Source organism: Hippichthys cyanospilos, chromosome 12 (genome assembly GCF_059441005.1).
Source record: "Hippichthys cyanospilos isolate Australia breed blue-spotted pipefish chromosome 12, RoL_Hcya_1.0, whole genome shotgun sequence".
In the NCBI taxonomy this organism is placed as follows: domain Eukaryota; kingdom Metazoa; phylum Chordata; class Actinopteri; order Syngnathiformes; family Syngnathidae; genus Hippichthys; species Hippichthys cyanospilos.
In genome coordinates this window covers 772,415-792,658 of record NC_142380.1, presented here as the reverse complement: position 1 = coordinate 792,658, position 20,244 = coordinate 772,415, and the positions used below count along the sequence as shown (strand labels likewise).

At 46.8% G+C, this 20,244-nt stretch overlaps 1 protein-coding gene across 4 annotated transcripts in view; it reads left to right on the top strand.

Annotated features, from left to right (window-relative positions):
• The window catches only part of LOC148414274 (contactin-associated protein-like 4), a 44,470-nt gene extending 26,598 nt beyond the window's left edge, over positions 1-17,872 (top strand). For 2 of the 4 annotated variants that reach the window (XM_088429522.1, XM_088429521.1), the window contains 15 exons: positions 34-199; positions 1,268-1,374; positions 1,718-1,837; positions 1,910-2,110; positions 2,643-2,805; positions 3,946-4,073; positions 4,751-4,921; positions 7,242-7,460; positions 8,440-8,679; positions 8,834-9,073; positions 10,841-10,974; positions 13,819-13,906; positions 14,116-14,334; positions 14,765-14,827; positions 15,527-17,872. In XM_088429522.1, the coding sequence (XP_088285648.1) occupies positions 34-199; positions 1,268-1,374; positions 1,718-1,837; positions 1,910-2,110; positions 2,643-2,805; positions 3,946-4,073; positions 4,751-4,921; positions 7,242-7,460; positions 8,440-8,679; positions 8,834-9,073; positions 10,841-10,974; positions 13,819-13,906; positions 14,116-14,334; positions 14,765-14,827; positions 15,527-15,723 (2,456 nt within the window). In that variant the 3' untranslated portion in view covers positions 15,724-17,872. Of the gene's footprint in view, positions 1-33; positions 200-1,267; positions 1,375-1,717; positions 1,838-1,909; positions 2,111-2,642; positions 2,806-3,945; positions 4,074-4,750; positions 4,922-7,241; positions 7,461-8,439; positions 8,680-8,833; positions 9,074-10,840; positions 10,975-13,818; positions 13,907-14,115; positions 14,335-14,764; positions 14,828-15,526 lie in introns of those variants that run through there. The other 2 variants (XM_088429523.1, XR_015867455.1) reach the window with 2 other exon arrangements.
• The last annotated feature ends 2,372 nt before the right edge of the window (positions 17,873-20,244 follow it).

Here is a 20,244-nt window from a genome sequence, read left to right as displayed (position 1 = left end):
CGCGCAGTTCCTTTCAATGTCTTGTTATTTAAGGTTGCCCTGCGGAGGATGAGAACTGCAGGAACCCTTTTGCCTCCTTCCATGGTTGTCTTCGCCAGGTGACCCTGGACAAGCAACAGGTGGACCTCATCCTAGTGCAGCAAAGGATGCTGGGAAACTACAGCAACCTCCTAATTGACATGTGCGGGATCGTCGACAGGTCCGTTTTTTCCACTGCGTTCTGTTGCTAAGGCCTCACTGTTAATTCAACAGATATGCATGTCAATATCTCGTTTGCGCTTTGTGTGGCTTGATCTTTATTTTCTGGCGCCGCCTCTGGCCGCTCATAGTATTAATGTTTGTAGCGAGGAAGGACGGCGTGCCTTGAGTTGAGAGCGATGACACACAGCTTGTGAAGTGTCTCTCTGTGAAATGTCTCCAAGTCGGACATTCTTTGTAAGAATGTTATTTATGATAATATGCCCAAAAGGAGTTTGTTTGTTGATCCAACAAATTGTGACTGCGGATAACATGCTAGCTGACGTTGGTTCTTATCTTCAGCATGTTATATAGTGCTGCCCTGTATGCATTTAGCTCAACCTGGGATTCTCAATCAGGCCGCTAACGTCAAAGCGCACGCGCGATGCCGACCAAGCAGAACTAATCGTTGGGTTTGATCAGGCTGCCGAATCGTCGCTCAATTAATGCAACGTTCGCGACGATTATCGAGCCCGTCGAGCGTGAAAAAAATTCCAGGCATGTCTGGAATGAAATGAGCCAACGCCTAACGAAGCGAGCCGGCGTCCTTGCCTGGGTCACGACTCCTTCGTTTTGTAACCGGCGCGTTGTTAGCGGTTGCGCATAGTAGCCGTACGCTCGGCGATCGCGCTGATTGAATTGAATCCAAGTCAGGTGGAAAATAGCGTTTTCCAACGGAGGGTCAGCATGGTAGTCATACTCCACGGAAACCTATTATCACAGCTACCCTCCGCTACTCCAACTCTAGCATGTCAGGAACTCAAGTTTCCATCCGAGGCAAATGAATCAAAAGTGAAATTAGAACTTTCAAAACTCTCGACTTGAGCCCTAGGGCTTGATTTTAAGGTTGAGCAGTAAATATAAAATACAGTAGATATTTGCTGTTTGTCTCTGTGTGTGTATACGTATACATACGTATACGTATATATATATATATATATATATATATATATATATACACACACACACACACACTCAGACACTATATAGTTGTGTGTTTGTGTGCGCGTGTGCATGTGTGTGTTCTCAGGTGTTCTCCAAGTCGTTGTGAACACGGCGGGCGCTGCACTCAATCCTGGACACACTTTTTCTGCAACTGCAGCGACAGCGGCTACGGCGGCGCCACCTGCCACAGCTGTGAGTCACCGCTGGGCCAGTCTTCCAGATACAAATATCGGAAAATAAATAAATAAAAGCCAGGCCCTGCAAGCTCAGCCGGAGTCAGCACACCGCAACATATCATTCGGATCAGCTGCTGTATTTCTTTGTGAGATGATTTGCTCCAGCAAAAAAATAAAAAAAGATTGACCGCCAACTCAACATTTACAGAAATACGAGCATTAGCTAAACCGAAGTTTGCCTAATGTTTTCCACGTTTACATGAAAACAAAAACTCGAACCACAAAATTCTTGAGGGTGTTGAACCGAACTTTACGGTCCTCCGTTTTAAAGGCGCTTTTGCCACTTGTTTCCCTCCTAGCCGTGTACGAACAATCCTGCGAGGCTTACAAACACAACGGCAACACGTCGGGATATTTCCACATCGACGTGGACGGCAGCGGCCCCGTCAAACCGCAATTGGTTTACTGCAACATGACAGGTGACGCGCACGTTCTCTGCATCGTCAACATCCGTGCGGTTATTCTTCTTGATCCTCCGTTTTGTTGACCAGAGGCCACCACGTGGATGGAGATCCGACACAATAACACCCAGCTGACCCCGGTGAGGCCACCCGCCGGTGAGCATCGGCACCTCGTGCCGCTGCAATACTCTGCCAGCGAGGAGCAGTTGTCGGCCGTAATCGGCCAGTCGGACCGCTGCCAACAGGAGATGGTCTACCGCTGCAGGAAGTCCCGCCTCCTCAACACTCCCGGTGAGGCCTCGCTTTGGTTTATTGGTCGCATCCTGGAAGAACGAGGAAAAAATGAGTCCCATAGAGTGCCGAGTCAGAAAAGTAATCAGAAAAGATGACTCTGGGTCAAAGAGGCTGAGGTCAGGGGTCAGACCCTAGAAGAGTGTCCTAAAACTCCAGAAGAGTCAGAAAAGCAGAATCCACTACTCTGCCAGCGGGGAGCCGTTGTCGGCCGTAATCGGCCAGTCGGACCGCTTTCTACAGGAAATGGTCTACCGCTGCAGGAAGTCCCGCCTACTCAAGACTCCCGGCGAGGCCTTACTTTGGTTTATTGGTCACATCCTGGAAGAATGAGGAAAAATGAGTCCCAAAGAGTGCCGAGTCAGAAAAGTAATCGAAAAGGAGTCCGAAAATATGACTCTTTAGTCAAAGGGTCTGAGGTCAGGAGTCAAATCCTAGAAGAGTCTCCTAAATGAGTCAGACGGGCAGAATTTCCAAATGAAGCACTGAGAAAGGTATCAGAAGGGTCCAAAATGTTTGTGGTGTATTCCAGAGGGCTCCCCCTTGAGCTGGTGGCTTGGCGGCGCCGCCCCGGGTGATCGTCAGAACTATTGGGCCGGAGCTCAGCCGGGCAGCCAGCAATGCGCATGCGGTCTCCGAGGAGACTGTTTGGACCCTAAACATTACTGCAATTGCGACGCTGACAGCGCAGAATGGTAACTACGTCGACAAATGTTAATGACCCAAGAAACACTATCGCACAGGTATCAAACTGGAGGCCCAGGGGCCAGATCCGGCCCTCCGCATCATTTTATGCGGCCCGCGAAATGCTGATTTGACTTCTCGCTAAAACCACTTGCCACTGCTCCGCCGAGCCGCCCCAAAAAATAGCATTTTATTTCCAATGTTATTTAACAGAAACAACATCTGCTAATCCTCTATTCAGATTTTTAAAAAAAGGGTAAAGGAGGATAAAAGATAAAAAAATAAAATAAAATGATTTAAGTGTTTGAGAGTTAAGTGGATTGTAAATTGGATCTGTATACTCATTTACCGCTACTATAACATCAGAGTTGAAATCTGGGAAATAATCTCAGATGAATTCGCTTCAATTTACCTGTGTGGCTGACCAATTCCTTCTGCATTGAAGCATTACACTCGTAAAGGTGTCAACCTCCAGTCCTTGAGGGCCGGTATCCCGCATCTTTTCGAACCGTCTCTCTAAAACATACCGGATTGAAATGATCAGGATCATTTTCAAGCTCCCGTTGAGCTTGCCAATAAGCCAATTATTTGAATGGGGTGCGTTGTGGAGAGAAAACATGCAGGATACCGGCCCTCGGGGACTGGACGTCCACACCTACAGGTATGCATTGCAGCTATGGGTATCCACACATTTTTCTCCAAAACAATAATCCAGACTTTCAAAGTCGAGGCGGCAAAACGGCGCTCGTGTCCCGCAGAGACAGGCAAAAGGCACTTTTTGAGCGCGCGCGATTCTGCGTAAATATTGAGCACTTTTCTCGTGAATCAACACAATATTCAGTTTTCAGGATTCAACTAACGCAGCATAAATGTTTTATGATGAAGCTGTACATACTCCATTCTGTGCATTTGCTCTTCGCAACCTCCTATGTTTTATTCACACTGTTAGTGCTCGCGCTTTACATTTTCCTCTCATTTCTCAGCTCAAACGTCTATTTCTAGTGGCTAAATATTTCAATATTTTATACAGGTTGCTAGCTTTTGTGCTCGAATTGGATTAGCATGGACATGCATGACATGATAAGTGTGAATAATAAAAGCAGCATATGTGAGAGCGATATTGTATACGGAATATATTTTCCTTCCTGCAGGGCCGAGGACTCGGGCTTGCTGATCCACAAGGAGAGCCTCCCCGTGCGGGCCCTGCTACTGGGCGACGTGTGGCGGCCCGCCTCGGAAGCTGCGTACCGGGTGGGGCCGCTGCGCTGCCATGGCGACAGTAAGTCCGCTTGTACTATGGAAATAAATAAGTCATGCATACAGTGGAGAACTGCGCAGAAACATTCATACATTAGTTAAATATAGTCACTTGGGGGATGACTGGATAAGTGTGGAGGAGAACGGCCCCGGGTTTGAGTCCCGCATACCGTAGAGCATGCATATGAATATGTCATTTCAGCCCGGAAGCCCAAGAATCCAATTTAGATTACCGTAATTCCCTAAATGTAAAATGCACTTTCCTTCCAAAAATGAAGGCTAAGCAGGGGTGCATCTTGTACATTATTTATATATATATATCTTAGAAAAATGTACTCAAGTTATATTGATGAAATCAATCGTATAACTGAATTCGAGTTCGGTCCCGCGAAAAACAAGGGGTCATTGTGCAAACTGATTTTAAGCCTTGTAAATGACGGGATGTTATTTATTTCGCATTCCGATCAATGTGTAAGAATCCAAGTCTCTGAAAGAAAAAGTCCAGGGAAAATTGCCACGGATGAGTTGTACAAAAAAGGCCAAAGGTCTCTGAATACAAAAATCCGAGAGCAAATGCAAAAGCCGTAAGAAAATATGCCTCAATCGGAAATGCGCATATTTCTTTTCTCTTTGCGCTACTATGGCGCACACGGAACGCGTCCCTTCAAAATTGATGATTGAAATCGTCCCCCTCCCCAGAGAATTTCTGGAACGCCGCCTTCTTCGCCACAGAGACGTCCTACCTCCACTTCCCCACCTTCCACGGCGAGCTGAGTGCCGACATCTCCTTCCTGTTCAAGACCGGCGCTCCCTCAGGCGTTTTCTTGGAGAACTTGGGCATCAGGGACTTCATACGTATCGAGCTGACTTGTGAGTTCGTGCCCGGGGGCTTGCTTAATATGCTGCCGTATGTATTCATAGATCATTAAATGTTGTTTTTGACCCCTTTCAGACGGCCAGCCCGCAAAAAGGGCCTCATTTGGACCGCGGACAGAACACCACAAACGTGTGTTGAAACAAAACTTCATTTTCAATGACTGTTTTGGCGCTAAATTTGGACCACGTTGAAGAGGCTATACACAACACAATTGTTGAAAAAAAAAAACACACAACCGAGGGGTTGGGTTCAAAGACTTTATTGCAACAGAAAGCGCACGTCTGGCGTGGAAAATAAGGGTGTCCAAAAAGGCAACGGGAAAGTACAAACAAAAGTCACAAAGTAAGAAATAAGGGAGAGACGAGAACGTCTAGGAGGGATCGGTCCAACGAGGGGGCGGAGGCTACAGGAGAACCACTAGGAACAAAGTAACAACAAAAAACATCAAGCGAAAAAAATACAACTAGAGAAAAGTACCAACTAAAAGAATCACAAGCGAGAGGGCCGCAAGGCATGGGGGTTCACTGGGCCAAGGAAAAACCCAGCGTCGCTCTCCTGGAGCGAGCAGCCTTAAAAAGACCCTGATGGGTAATGGGGAACAGGTGCGCAAGGCTGGTGACCCCGCCCCCTCGTGGCACAATCGAACGCTGCCTAGGCACAGAGCAAACACGCACACACATGACACACACAACTATTTTTGGACGAGATTTAGACCATTGAACGCAACCCCATTATCAATGACTATTTTTGCACTAAAAATAATTAAAAATCAATTCTTTTGATCCTGTGGACTTAGGGTTAGGGCTAGGGCTAGGGTTAGGTTTAGGGTTAGGGTTAGGGTTAGGTTAGGGTTAGGGTAATGATGCCTAGCTCACTGGAAATGTTAAGTAAAAACCAATAGATAAAACTACATGAAAAGGTCTCTGCACTCACCACCAATATACGAGCACCATCTCAAGGTCAACAATTGAACTGCATTCATATTGTCAACTACTACAGTTAATATAATTCATTTATAGGATTAATTATTCCTTACATTATCTACTTTGAAGTCCGTGATTGTTTTGCACTAATGCAATTCTAATGTATTTACAGTTTTTGATGCATTTTTTAAATTAGTTTCTTAATATTATTTAGTTAAAGGGTCAGGGGCATTTTTGGGAACGAATTTGGCATTTTACATGTAAAAAGCGTCTCTACTTATGAAATTTCCCATGACGAAATGACTTGGGGAAGAAATTATTTTCTTAAGAAGAGGTACCACTGAAATGAGTGAATATGTTCCTCGTTCATTTTTAGCGTACTCCCTTTTGCGACGTACAGTAGAACGAGCCGGGAAAAAAGAGCGTCGACGGGCCTCGTGAAAGGGACTTCTGGGTGTCATTTTGACGTGATTTAGTTTGCATAAGAACGAGGCGCTTGTTTACGACGGGAAACTTTGACGAGTCCGCGCACTTTCATTTGCGGAAGCGCCACGGTCGACGTGGGAGTCGAGGGGACGAAAACAGCAGCTAATGCAAGGGCGCCCCGGGGAAATCACCGGGTTCCGACTCGGAATACTGCCGCTCCGCTCCCGTCGCCGGCTAACTCTGTCGCCGGGCTCCGGAGAAACCGAGGGACTCGGAATATTGTTTCATCCCCTCCTCCCGCTCGCCGCCGGCGATCTGCTTGGCCAGCACTCTGCTAAATCTTTCAGTAGGCCGACACGCTCCGCCGGCACTCCGGCACGCAGCGATCCATAACGGGCCCGAGGCAATTATATCAACGGTGCGATTGAAAGCGGTCACACAATACGGAGCCGCCGCTGCCGCCGCCGCCGCCGCTTCTTCTTCTCGAGCCCCAGAGGCTCGGGCCGGTGCATAGGTACCAGCCTAAACTCTTGCGGAAATGGAGTCAAGTGTCAGGAGCAAAACTCAAGCGCCCCTAGGAGTGAACCCAGAGGGACTCCGTAGCAATAGGAGACATAAACAGCGCATAGATAGGAGTGCTCGTTTAAGACCGTTTTTGAACACAATTGATTATTTTCGATGCTAAAGGACTAAAGCAGTCTTTTACTTTTAGTCGTTAAGTACCAGAGTAATTGATGACTTTAGATACAAAATACAAAAGTAATGACTTACTTGAAGTGTTAAAGTAGCGTATCGCTTTGTTACCTTATGACTTAATGATATTTTTTTATGACTGCATTACTTAATAATCCATCTAGTACCAGCCGTTCCTAGACACTCACTTAGTGCAAGAAGTCTTTAGGATTGAATGAGTTCCCAAACAAGACAAAATGATTTTCTTGGTTTCTCTCTGGTCCCGCCCCAGCTCCCACCCGGGTCGTGTTTTCCTTTGACGTTGGCAACGGTCCCCTGGAGGTCGCCGCCGACTCCGAGTCGCCGCTGAACGACGAGCGCTGGCATCGGGTTGGCGTGGAGCGCAACGTGAAGGAGGCGTCGCTGCGACTGGATGGCATGCCCGCCGCCACGCGCCAGGCGCCGGCCGACGGCCACGTTCACCTGCAGCTCAATAGCCAGCTCTTCATAGGTCAGCCAATCATAATACAAAAATAGCATGTTAGTTCTTATCTTGTATGCCTTGAGTGCGTTTAGCTCATCTGTGTCAGCTGTTTCCCATTGCTATATGCTAGCATATGCAAAGGCGGAACCAGCCCCCGGGCCCTTTGTTTAACAGCCCTGGTTTGAAGCGTATATTCATCAGCCTGGTTGCACTAGTTCCTGATCATGTTTTTATGCGACTGTAAAATGATCAAATACTCTTAAAATAATCACGTTTTCCTTTGAAAATTCTGGACGTGTTCCGAGCCGTACAGAACTTAACCCGGAGTGGAAAGAAGGCCCCGCGTTAGCTTAGCTTCATTATCTCCCTAAGCACAAGACAAATAAGAAAAATGCTCCAGTCAGCACGGCGCCCTAATAAACTTCCCGATGTGATTTATTCTTGCGAGGCTCCTAAAATAATCGTTAATTGAACCACCTGAACCACGGGGGGGTCATTAATCAGTCCGTCATGTAATTAGCCAATAACGAGCGACGACAAAACTTCATCAATACAGCCGGCGGACTGTTTATCAGCCGCTTGGACGGACGCTGATGCTGTTTGTCCATCTTCACAGAGCTAAATCCATCATTTAGCTTTTACGGTTGTGTAAATCTCAGCAGGGACGTGGCTTCATGTCCGTCAACAAGGCAGCAAAACAACAAGTGAGCAGATCGCGTCAGGAAGCAGCAGGAAATATTGATTTTTGGCCAGTAATGCGCTAAACGTGTTTACCTGAGTACTCCGGCGGTTTTGTTATCCGGAGAGGATATGAAGCATCATTATTCACTCTTGATCCCAGAAAAAAAGGAGAGTGGGAAAGGTTTGCTGCCACCGGATGGATGCCTTTCTTACCGTAAATTTATCCTTACGCACGTAAGGATAAAAGAATAAAATAATAGTAATTCTCCTCCTGAATTCGCATCGGTGGTTCTAATGTGGGGACTATTTAAATATGCGTCTCCAGGGGGGACGGCGTCCCGCCAGAAGGGTTTCCGCGGTTGCATCCGCTCCCTGCAACTCAACGGCGCCACCCTTGACTTGGAGGAGAGGGCGCGCATCACGCCCGGCGTCCAGCCCGGCTGCCCGGGTCACTGCCACACCTACGGCGCGCTGTGCCGCAACGGCGGTCGCTGCGTGGAGAGGGACAACGGCTTCCGCTGCGACTGCGACCAGTCGGCCTACGACGGAGTCTTCTGTCACGCAGGTCAGCTCGGCGTCCCGTCGCCGTCGGTTGTATCGTGAGGAAAACGTATCGAGGGCTCGCGCGCTAGAACCTACAGGGAGTCGGCCGTTTTGACCGAATTGGAAGCACTGTTACCAGACAGATGGGCGATACCAAACTTGCATCCTCTCCCCAGAGCTTTCGGCTGTTTTCAAGCCGACAACATCGGTCCGCTACGCCTTCCAGATGGAGGCCTCCGAGCGAGGCGGCGCCGACGCCGGCGCCGGGCTACCGTCGCCGTCCTCCGTCTCGTCCGACGTGAGCCCGAGAGCGGAGAACGTGACGCTGAGCTTTCGGACCGGCCAGAGTCCCGCCCTGCTGCTCTACGTGTCGTCGTACCGGCGAGAGTACCTGGCGCTGCTCATCAACAAGCACGGTGAGGAACGTGCGTTTACGCCCTTCGTATTCAATATTTGAAAAATGCTCCCCTGCCGCCGCTCTGAGCAATCATCACAAAACCGTGCGGACGCCTTTCACGGCGGGACATACAAAAAAGTCTCGAGGAGCGATTCCTGAAATTGAATGGCAAGTCAAGCGTTTTGATTTGAAGCAGCCGGCTCTGATTTAATTTCGCACCCTTGAGCGGTCCTTGCAAAGCGGCGGCTCGTGGGCCGCATTTGGACCGTGCCCGTATTTTGAGTGGCCCATATTTGCAGGAACTGCTAGCTGTGCATTTTTGTCGAAATTTTCTGCATCGATCGCTTTTAGATTTTAAGCATTCTAATCGATGGTACTTTGACGTGGAATTTCGCTAGCTACGGGCCAACACGTATTGCCCGTATGTAAAATGGCGTTTTTGTCGAATTTTTCATCGTCGGGAAATTTGGTGGATATGTCTTCTTTCATCACACAATGCATGAAAACGTTTCAAGAAAAAAAACATGCCTGAGATTGCGGAACAATTTGGCCATTGAAGCAGTCATTACGCATTAACTAGCAGCCACCTGAAAAGTTAGCTTAAATTAGCCCTCAACAGCTGTTTGACACATCAACATGAAAATTGGTGTAATTTATTACGACAGAACATGTGAAAAAAATCTCACAAAGCCATGCATGAAAGTGAAGATGACGTTGTCCGATTTGGTTTAAAGCAGTCATTTCACACTCAGCCGCACCACCTGGAAAATTGAGAAAAAAACAGCCCCTGACACCTGTTTCGCCCATCAGCACATAATTGGATGCATATGTCTATCATAACTGGAAGCACAAAAAAGTCTCAAGGACCCATGCCGAAAATTGAAGGGGAACTCAGCCGATATTGTGTGAAACTGCCACTTTAGGCATATTTCACAGCTTATATATTCAGGTTAAATATGGCTAGAAAGTTGACACGCTTGACCATGGGTGTCAAACCTAAGGCCCCCGAAATTCGGTGGGTAATCCGGCCCGCAAGATGACTTTGTCAAGCGTTAAAAAAGGAAAAGGACCTAACCCTAACCCTAATGTGTTTGAGAGAGAGGCTTCCAAAACTCGCAGCAAAGCGGCCATCCGGGACTGGAGTTCCACACCTGCGCTTAGTTTCAACGATAACTGTAATTAATTGATCGCAATTAATCCGATAACCCGATCCTATAAAAAACGTCGGTTTTGGTCGTTGAGTGCGGGCGGAGCAAGCTGGCGAGGTTTATCGACCCTCAACAAGTCGGACCGTGGCGGAGGTCTTCATTCAACCGCATGCTATTCCAGTTTTAGAGCGTAGTCTAATCAAACGCTACAAAAATAGCTCTAAATGCTAACGTCGCATGCTAAATAGGCTATTAAAATCCTGGCTTGGCTCTTTGGTTGGTGTATTGTTTCATCCATTTGCTGTTAAAAATAACCTCCCAGCCCAGCGCTGTTCTTTACGGGATTAATTAGCGTACTTGAAAGCGGCTGGAAAGAGTCCGCGGGAAGGACAATGTGTTTCATCCCTGCGATGCCTTCGAACGGCTCCTCTTAACGCCGGTGTAATATTCGCAAAATTAATTACTGTTATTGATAGGCAATGAGCACTAATCCTCTTTAATACGCAAAGCTCCTCATTGAGATTCAGCATGGGGCTGAAAGATGCAACTCTCTAATAATAATATGGGATGCTTGAGCGAGATAAGAAATGAGAAAAGCTTTCATTTAAGTGTGTGTGTGTGTGTGTGCGCGCGCGCAGATAAGCTGGAAGTGCGCTACAAGCTTGACGGCAGCAAGGAAGCCGAAGTGTTGAGGAGCCAAGCCAAGGGTTTAGCCGACGGACGTCTGCATACCGTGAGCGTCAGCAGAGTGATGGACGCCGTGTCTCTGCAGGTAACGCAAAGCAAACATAATGCCACACAAAAGCATCGTCACACTCCCCAAAACTCACTCGGGGGTCAATTAGCTTGCGCCAAAACGATTGCGTTGCCCTGACTCCGGATTCTCTGATTGACGTCAAACAACGTCTACCATAACGGGACGCAGGAAAAAGTCTGAAGAACCCACGTGTGAAATGGAATCGGATGTCAGCCGTTTTGGTTCGAAGCTACCATTTGCACTCACTGAGGGCGGGTGGGAATCTTTGACCCTCTGGCGATTCGATTCCCATTCAGTTCGGTCCTCCGTTCTAAACGATTTCACATTCGAAATGATTCAATTAAAAATAAATCAAAAATGAATTCTGCCTCAATCAATATATTTGCCAAGAATCATCATGCTCCGCGGGGAGACAAAGTGTCAATATTCATTTTGCATTTTTTTTTAAGTTTTCAGTTGTAAGGAACATGCATTTTCCCACAAAAATAGCATGCGGACACCTGAACAGCCATTTTATAGCCATTGGCGGAAAACTGGGTAGACATGTCCATCATAACAGGACGCAGATGAAAGTCTCAAGAACCGGTGCCAAAAACTGATCAAAATGTTGTTCATTGTGATCTGAAGCAGACATTTCACAATTGGGAGCATACTGCATCTCCTTCGCAACGGAAAACAGGCTCAAGAACTCAGCCACAAACTGAATAGAAAATCAAGTATTTGAGTTGGTTCTCATATCGGCGCGGCTGTATAAAAAAAACAAAATCCAAATCAAAAGCACAGTGACATCCTTAACGTCCTTTGAAAACACAAACAAAGCCAGTTGACGTAAAAGTGCCAAGTCGGCAAACTCGACTTTATCAGCGGTCTCATTTCATCATAATTCTCTTAGTCCATAGCATTGTGGTAGAGTTATGACCTGCAGAAATGACGAGCGGCCCTCGTGGAGATGACAAAGTTGCATCAGGAACATGTGAGGAGCCTCTGATGAAATATTCATCATCTTCTTGGCACTCCATGATGTATAAAGCCATCTCGCCACCTAATTGTCACAAGATGAAACCCAAGGTGACCTTCTCTCGCTGCATTAACGTCTTTCCAATCATGTCTCCCGGGGACATCAATCATATGCGTTTAAAGCGACAATAAATACAATAAAAAAAACAGCCGGATGCTAGCTTCGAAGCTTCTTCTGAACCTTTTGTGTCAGCAATAGCTTCATCGCCAACATTAAAACGCACAAACGGGCCATAATTTGATGAGATTTGGAAAAACAAATGCAAAAGTTTTATTTTGGGTGGTTTACACGTTTATTTGAGAGTGGCCGGAGAGAGACGATTGCAGGCCAGCATGTAGCTCCGCCCCTGCTTTTGCTTTTATGACCCCTCCAGTGAGCCAGCCTACAAATGCCGAGTCAGCATTAGCTACAATACCTAGCTAATATTATTTATCAGCGTTGAAACCTGAAAACGACAAGGCAATGCTTATACGATGACCCTATAGGTAGATTAGCCTGAAGCGTTGCTTTAGCGTTAGCGTTGTTGCTAACGCAATTGTTCCGAGCGCTTGAGCAAACTTTACGCGGAGCAGACGGTGCTGTTATGCGAGGACTAAAGCTGCAAAGTTTGCTAAAGCCAGCATTTTGTGTCCGTTATTTCCCTCGTTCCGCGCGCCTTTTTTCTAGGAAAGACTTGAATGGCCTGCTTAACATGAAAGGAGCTCCGGGGGCCGACCGGCTGAGTCGCGGGCTAGTCGGCTAGCCCTTTTCAAGAAGGAACTTAAAAGATTTCTGATAGGATTTAAAGCTTAAGGCCAACAAACGACATTGGACTTCCGAGCAGGGGGAAGACCGCGGCGGGGTCGCCCCGAGTTAAAGGTTCGCCATCTGTCTGACAAGATTTAATGCAGACAAAGTTCCCCTGGCGAAGGTTTAGCGCCAGCTCGGCACATGAAATATGAGCTGGCCATTAACGGCAAACTAACGGGTGTCCTCAGCTTGCTTGAGTCTGGAAAATTCTTTTGAGTACTCCAAATGTGCAAGTCCATCATGTAACGGAATTACAAATGCTTTTCGTTTCAATACAAAACGTTAATTAGATGCAAATGAGTACCTTTGCATATGCTAACATATAGCAAAGAGCAAACAAAATGCTAAGGAGCTAAACGAATTTTAGGTAGCTCTATATAACGTTAGGGTTCGGCAACCTAGAACACTTACTAAATAACAAACAGGAAGGAAGACAACTGGGTTCCTTTTCTCAAGAGGAGAGCGGACAAGAACCTGAGCTTCCCAGATCTCCTTCCAGTCTTGTCACAGATCCTTTCCACTCCTCATGGATTCATTTTGATTATTATTTATTATTCTGCAGACCGCCGCTTGGTGACCTCTGGTTTATAAGACACACTCATACTTTTGGCTTTCAGTTTTAGGGGGGAAAAAAAGTGTGTCATATTTGGGGAATTACGGCATTGTAAGTCAGCAAAAGCCCAGAGTTGAAAAAAGCAGTCAAGTGATAGTTAACGCAAATCAAACGTCAGTAAAAAGTTTCTTTGAATCCTTTCACTTGGCATTTCCCATCCACTGTTTTGATGAGGAAAAAAAAAAAGTGTCTTTTTCTCTTCCTGGGCCCTCATTAAAATCACCTCCAGCGGAGAAGTTTGCCGCACTCCATTGAATGCTTCTCATGTGCGTTTCTTATTCTGTGGAGGCGCGTTCTCCTACACCCACGGTTGCCCGCTGAGAGCAAAGTATTAGCAAGCGCTCTCGGGACACGGCGAGGGGTACAAGTCCTTATGTCTGCTTTTCAACAAAATCCCTTTTTTTTTTTTTCCTCAAGTCGGATCGTTTTTTTCTTTCAGATTGACCAAAACACCGGAGAAGGCTTCAACTTGACATCCGACGGAGAATTCAATGGCATCAGGTCACTGTTGCTAGGTAAAGCGCAAGGTGAGTGGAACAAAACGGAACAAATGTCCTCGCTTGTCCTAGCTTTATGAAAGGCGGGGAGAAGACCATACTTGTGGATTCAACGCGCGGCCTCGCGTCTCTGCGGCGCTGATATGAAAACACGCAACTGAGAGACCAAATTCATTTGTAAGAAAAAAAAAGCAAAAGGAAAACAAACGCGGAACTTTTGTTGTTCTCATTCCCCGCAGAGTCGTCCGAAGTGGATCCGGAACTGGTCCGCTTGGCCTCGCTGGGCTTCAGCGGCTGCCTGTCGGTCGTGCGCTTCAATTCCCTCAGTCCCCTCAAGGAGGCGCTGCTGCGAGCGAACGGCGGCGCCGTAGAGGTCGGCGGGCCGCTGCTCCGATCCGGCTGCGGTTCGTCGGCCGCGTCCCATCCCCACGCCGCGCGCGACGCGACGCACTTGTCGGGTGAGAGCCTTTTCATGCTGTCCAACTCCATCCCCGTATCGGCTTCTGATTTCAAGCGTTTCTTTGTGTCGACGTCATACGGGGCGCCGACAAATCCTCGCCGAACATTCTATGAAAGCGTCGCAACAGGACGGGACTGCACAAAAACAAAGATTGCTTTGATTTTTCTATTTCGTGTACAGCGGGCGGACGGACGAATGGCCGGACGGGCGAACGGATGCTCTGATATCGCTTAAGAATTTCGGCCGCGCTGAGCGTGCCGCCCGCGTGGCTGCGATCCGTCGAATGAATCTGTTTATTTTCCGTCTGGTTGCTTCGCGCCTCATCAGACATCTGCGTTACGTCGCAGTGTGCTTTGCCCTAACGTTTCCTCTTTTATTTCCTCTCTCCTTTCTCTTCTCCTTCGACTTGTTTTCTTCTTCGGCCGTAGACCCGTCAGGTTCTGGCCAACCTTTAGTCAATGCCATGCGGACAGACTCGGCGCTCATTGGAGGTACCGACCGTTTTCATCACACTTCTGGTTTATTATTTTACCACACAGAGAATAAGTCTCATCGAGCAAAAGAGTCAAATGAACAGTAAATAAACAGTGTATGGACTTTCACATGAATCCCCCACTATCAGAAATTGATTGTTACCTTGCTGCCTTAATGTCCCACCTAACTTTTCAGGGAAGCAAGTGATTTTGTAACTAAGGCCAACAACCCTAGTGAATAAATGAGGTGTGGCCAGAAAGTGTATCAAGAGCGGTAGGAGATTGGTGAACTGTGCACATCTTTGTCCGCTCTCCTCGCGAGTAAAAGCCCCTTGTCTTCTTTCTTGTTTGTTTATTAAATGTTCTAGGTTGCCTGAACCTGAGACAAAACGTGTTGTTTAATAATTCAACTAAAAATAGTTTGTATTCCGCAATGTTTCATGTTTTTTCCAGTTCGGTGTTGCCCTAATACGCCTTCATAGCGAGGTTAGGTTTTGCGAGACGATTACATGGCTGGCTGGATTTGGTGAGGCACTATCTTCATCTTGCAAACTCTAACTTTTCCATCATCGTTTGACTCCGCCCCCGCTCCTCTCCCCTTGCTGTCGCTAGGCAGAATTATTGCGGCCTGATTATAGCTGCCCCTTTTGCAGAAGTCCGTCTTTCGAGACGTTTTCCTGCCGATTATGCCGAGTAATATTTGTGACTTTCTTGCAGGCGTGATTGCGGTGATCATCTTCGTGACGGTGGCCGGCCTAGCCGTGGCCGCTAAGTTCCTTTACCGGCGCAAGCAGACGTACCGGAGCAAGGAAGTGAAAAACAGCCAGCGCGAAGAAAGTCAGGATTTATCCTTTGAACGCCAGATGGATTGCCAGAACGCCTCGGGCCAAAACCCAAAGGAGTACTTCATTTAAAAAGACGGGTAGGGCGCGCATACGGCAGGACTTGATGCCGCGATCGGACACGCTGGCTCGCATGTGTAAATAGTTGGAAGCACATGTAAATATTCGACGTCGACTGTGACTTTGTGTCTTTGTACGAACTTTGCTTTCAAATGACTGGTTGGCTTTTCGAATGGAGCTTGGCAGAAAGTGTCACATGACCCTGATGAGCGCAGCATGTCTTCAAGTATCACGGTACATCCAAAGCAACAGGGAACCAACCGCATGGTTGGCTTTAGCTAATCAAATCCATTGATGTTTTCTAAAAAGAAAAAAAAAAAAAAAAAGAGGCAATGAGTTGCGCTCTAATTCCTTACCGCTTGAAGTCTATTTTTCAAGTAGGACTCCTGGTATTGCCTGTTAAAAGCTTTGTTTTTCTCTGAGGTTGTAGGCTCGTCACCTGTCTCTTGACTGAGAATTTGACCAGTTTAAAAAAAAAAAAAAAGTTTTCAAAGTAAATGAGCTTTCAGACTCGGATAATACATTAAAGAGAAATAGTCGACTATTTCGGGTGCGGCCCGGTACCAGTCGACCCGCGGACCCGTACCGGCGGTCGGGGACCTCGGTTCTAATGCAATCAAAAATGCGTGTTTCATTCTGGGTGTACGCGTTATGGCTTCATCGTTATGAAGTCTTTCTTTAAAGATCCATTTTTAATTTAATTTTTTTTTTTATCCCCACGGGACGCCGGGGAAAAGCATCCGTTTGTGGACGGAAGGCAGTTGACGACCGGCTTTGTTCTGCTCCCGCTGAATGGTTAATCCTATCAAGGCTGCTAATGTGAGACAGAAAATCCAAAACGCGTCTTCATTTCCTGAAAAGATGGCTTTCTGTCATTTTTATTTCATGTTTCTCCCGCCCGCTGCGAGCTGGCGGCAGCTCGCTAAAAGTCCCGGGAGAGCTTTTGAAGCTTTGAAGCGTCTCCGAAGGAGGCCGCCGGCGTCTGTCGCCGCCGCGCCGTCGCTTGTTTTGCCGAGAGCGACCGGAGCCCCGTCTCGGGCGCTCGCCGACGTAATGAAGACGCGCGGCGACGGAGACGAGCCAACCTGATAGACGGCGGGCGGATGGGCGGGCGGGCGAGGCAGCTGTTTGTCAAGCCGACGTTTTAATGAGGAAACTTTCAACTACTTCAAGGTGCGTCTCCGCATTTCATCTCGGCGGAACTTTTTCCCTTTTCTGCTCTTTTGATTTTTCTTTCTTCCCGCGGCTCCTCTAGCAAAAAGCTCCAACGGGAACAAAAGCGCTCGCTTGGCGCAGGGTCGCTTCGCAAAAAGGAAGCGAGGGTGTTTGGGCCAAAGTATTGGAACGCGGCTCTTTTTCATCTGGAAATCAAGCCAGTCCTCTTTCTTTGCTTTTTCCCCTTTTGTGTCCCAATACTTTTGTCCAAACGCATCATTTTCACTTTTTGTAACCCTGTGGGTGTCTCAATACTTTTGGCGAATGTCCCTGAGGCGTTCCAAAATATTTGTCGGTCACTTTTCCACTTCATTTTGCTTTGGCTTAATGTCCCAATACTTTTCCCGGTTTTCTTTTTCGGCTCCCGATAGCGGGCAGCTCCCAAAATCGACTTTTTTTTTCCACTTTGCATTACTTTTGATCGCGTTTTCTTTTGACTTTCGCAAACATCCTGGAGGTGTCTGAGAACATTTGTCAAAAGCACATTTCTATCACTTTTTCACCTTTTTGAAGTGTCCCAATACTTTTGTTCACAATTTCTTTGGAGTTGCTAGCTTTGCCGAAAATCCAAGCTGGCGTAAGCGCGCCATTTCTTTGGACTGCGTTTTCTATCCGCTTCCCGTACGGGTCCAAAGACTTTTGTGGAATGACCTGTCGGTGCCCCAACACTTCTGTCCAGAATTTGACATTCCCTGCCCTTTTGCACCTCCCCTTCCAAAACTTTAGTCCATTGGTGCCCACATGTTAGTTTTCCGTCTTACGTCTGACCTTTAATTTTAATAGCATGTCAATTGTTCCACACTCGTGATGAAAATGTCGTGCGATGCTAATTTAATGATGTGGGTGAGTTTGTGTGAGCTGCTACCATTATGTCCCCAAATTGAAGCTTATTTTCTTCTCGTTTGTTGACACTGTTTGATGATATTAAAAGATGTTTTATAAATAACCGCAGCCCTCCTTTTCATTGATTTTTTTTTTTTCCCGGCATCAAAAGAACAAATAAAAACACTGGTAAACATTCACATTTATCCCCATACAAAAACTCAGTCTTGTTATCCTGATTAATATCAATGCATCCGTTTGAATATCGTGTGTACTATTCTGCCAACGCCTCTGATGGCAATTTACTCACTAGAAGTCCTGACATTCATTGTTTATACTTGTTTATCTATATTTTCTTCAACTATTTTGAGCTATAAGGGTAATTGAGGGTGAGTTTAAAACATTTGGATTTGGGAAATTAGCTAAACTGTGAAGTTGAAGTAGAATATACATCTATATGTATGTATGTATGTATGTATGTATGTGAAGCTGGCGTTGGAGACCCTTTTTTTTAAATATGAAAATGTAACAGGCTGACAATGTCGGAGCTCCAACAGGGTCTACTTGCATGACTTTTAAGACCTAAAGCCACCAGGGGGCGAGTTGGCGTGGGGGTGGGGGGTACCCTATCATCTCAGCAATCCGCAATCTGAATTCTTGTTTTTTTTCTGCAACGTAAACAGAAGCAGCAGCGCCCGCCCGCCCGCCCGCCCGCCCGCCCGCATGTCCCCGTGGGCCTCACGCTCTCATCTTTTGCGTCGCCTTTAATCCCACGCTGCCATTTTCACAGTAGGGTGGCTGGGGATGGGGGGAGGGGGGGGGGGGGGGCATACCCTCTCGCCGGATTCGTGATGCTTGAAAGTGAAACGAGAGGAAGAGAGGCAGGGGGAAAGATAGCATCTGCCATTAGAGAGACGTTTTGGAAAATGTTGTATTATTGTCCTAGAACGACGGCTGAGTAATGGGCCGAGTAGCCATGACTTTGAGGTAAGCTTTCGGGATTCGCGTGCGGGTTTGGGATTTCCCAACGGAATTTGTCACATTGGATATCATGTAACCGCTGTCAAGTATTACATTGCTACTTTATCTGTAAAGCGAGAGTGCCATCTAGAGGAGTAAAGTAAATATCGCAAGTGCTTCATGGGGCTTCATTTTCCGATTGCTTCGCAAGAGTACCCCTGGCTGTATGTAATGAAGAAAGATGTATAACTTTTTTTTTAATTACATAAACGACGACCAGTTCATGTAAAAATGACATGAAAAACATAAACGGAAAGGTATTATAACTACACGTACAGCATGACAAAAACTTATAGTACCCAAAAAGACAAAAAGTGTCTAAAAATATCAACTAAATGAAAAGACATAGACAGTATAATCAATTTTGCGGCACCAAACAGACAAACGGCGCCCGAAAACCCAAACGAAAATGGAACTGGCGGTAACTGGCGGCGATTTGGAAAAACAAAAGAAAAAAGCCAAGCTCAATCAGGAACGAAGCAGACAGACTTTTAGATGAGCTCCCGCAGGGCCGGCCCGTCGCGCGCCCCGCAAATTGCCGTAATTGCGGCCATTGTCTCAGCGGACGCCGGGCGCTGGCCGGCCTCCATGGTTAGAGGAGGCCTAACGTGCATTTTCTTCACCTCCTGCGGGGCGCCGCTCGCTCATCATCAAAACGCGACCACTCTTTCCAGACATCGGGGTCGCAAAATTTATTCCCAAGTGGACCCGACCGATAAAACCGCGGTAAATATTTATGGACGTTTAAAACGACGACCAGCTTGATTGTTTTTTTATTCAATACCGTCCCGAATAGTGCATCGTTATTATTCGTAACGCGCTCACATTACTATTAATGATCAAACATGTCAACTTTTTCATTTACGACGATTCAGCTCATTTTTATACCTGACAAAACCATCCCGCGGGCCGGATTCAACGCGTTTCGGGCCAGACACGGCCCGCCGGCCACATGTTGGACACCTCTGGTAATGCTAGTCAATAAAAGGGGGTTTGCCTTTACAAACTCTTATTTCTAATCTATTACTCGCCATCCGAACAAAACAAAACGGTACAAACACGACATCACAATCGTAAAACATCACTTTTTCATTTTGTAAAAAAATTCAACTCATCCGCGGGCCGGATTCAAGCCTTTTGCGGCCCATTTTTGACAAATAAATCACATTTATGAACATCAAAAAGAACATGTTTTGCAAATGAGTCAGTCACACTAACACGATAGAATTTTTTTACTATTTTGGTCACGCCATAAACGACCAATCGCGGCCTGGCTTCCGGATGTCAAATGAACTCAGAAAACAGGTACGCTCTGATTGCTCTTTATCTGAGTCCCGCGCAAGTGTGATGTCATCTTCAGCCTACAACGAATTGGCCGCCCCTAACATATCAAAATATCAAAACTTGGATGCTTAATCGTAATTCCACAAACGCAAGAATAATTCCACTCCTGCAGGCTCTTATTCTTTTCAAAAA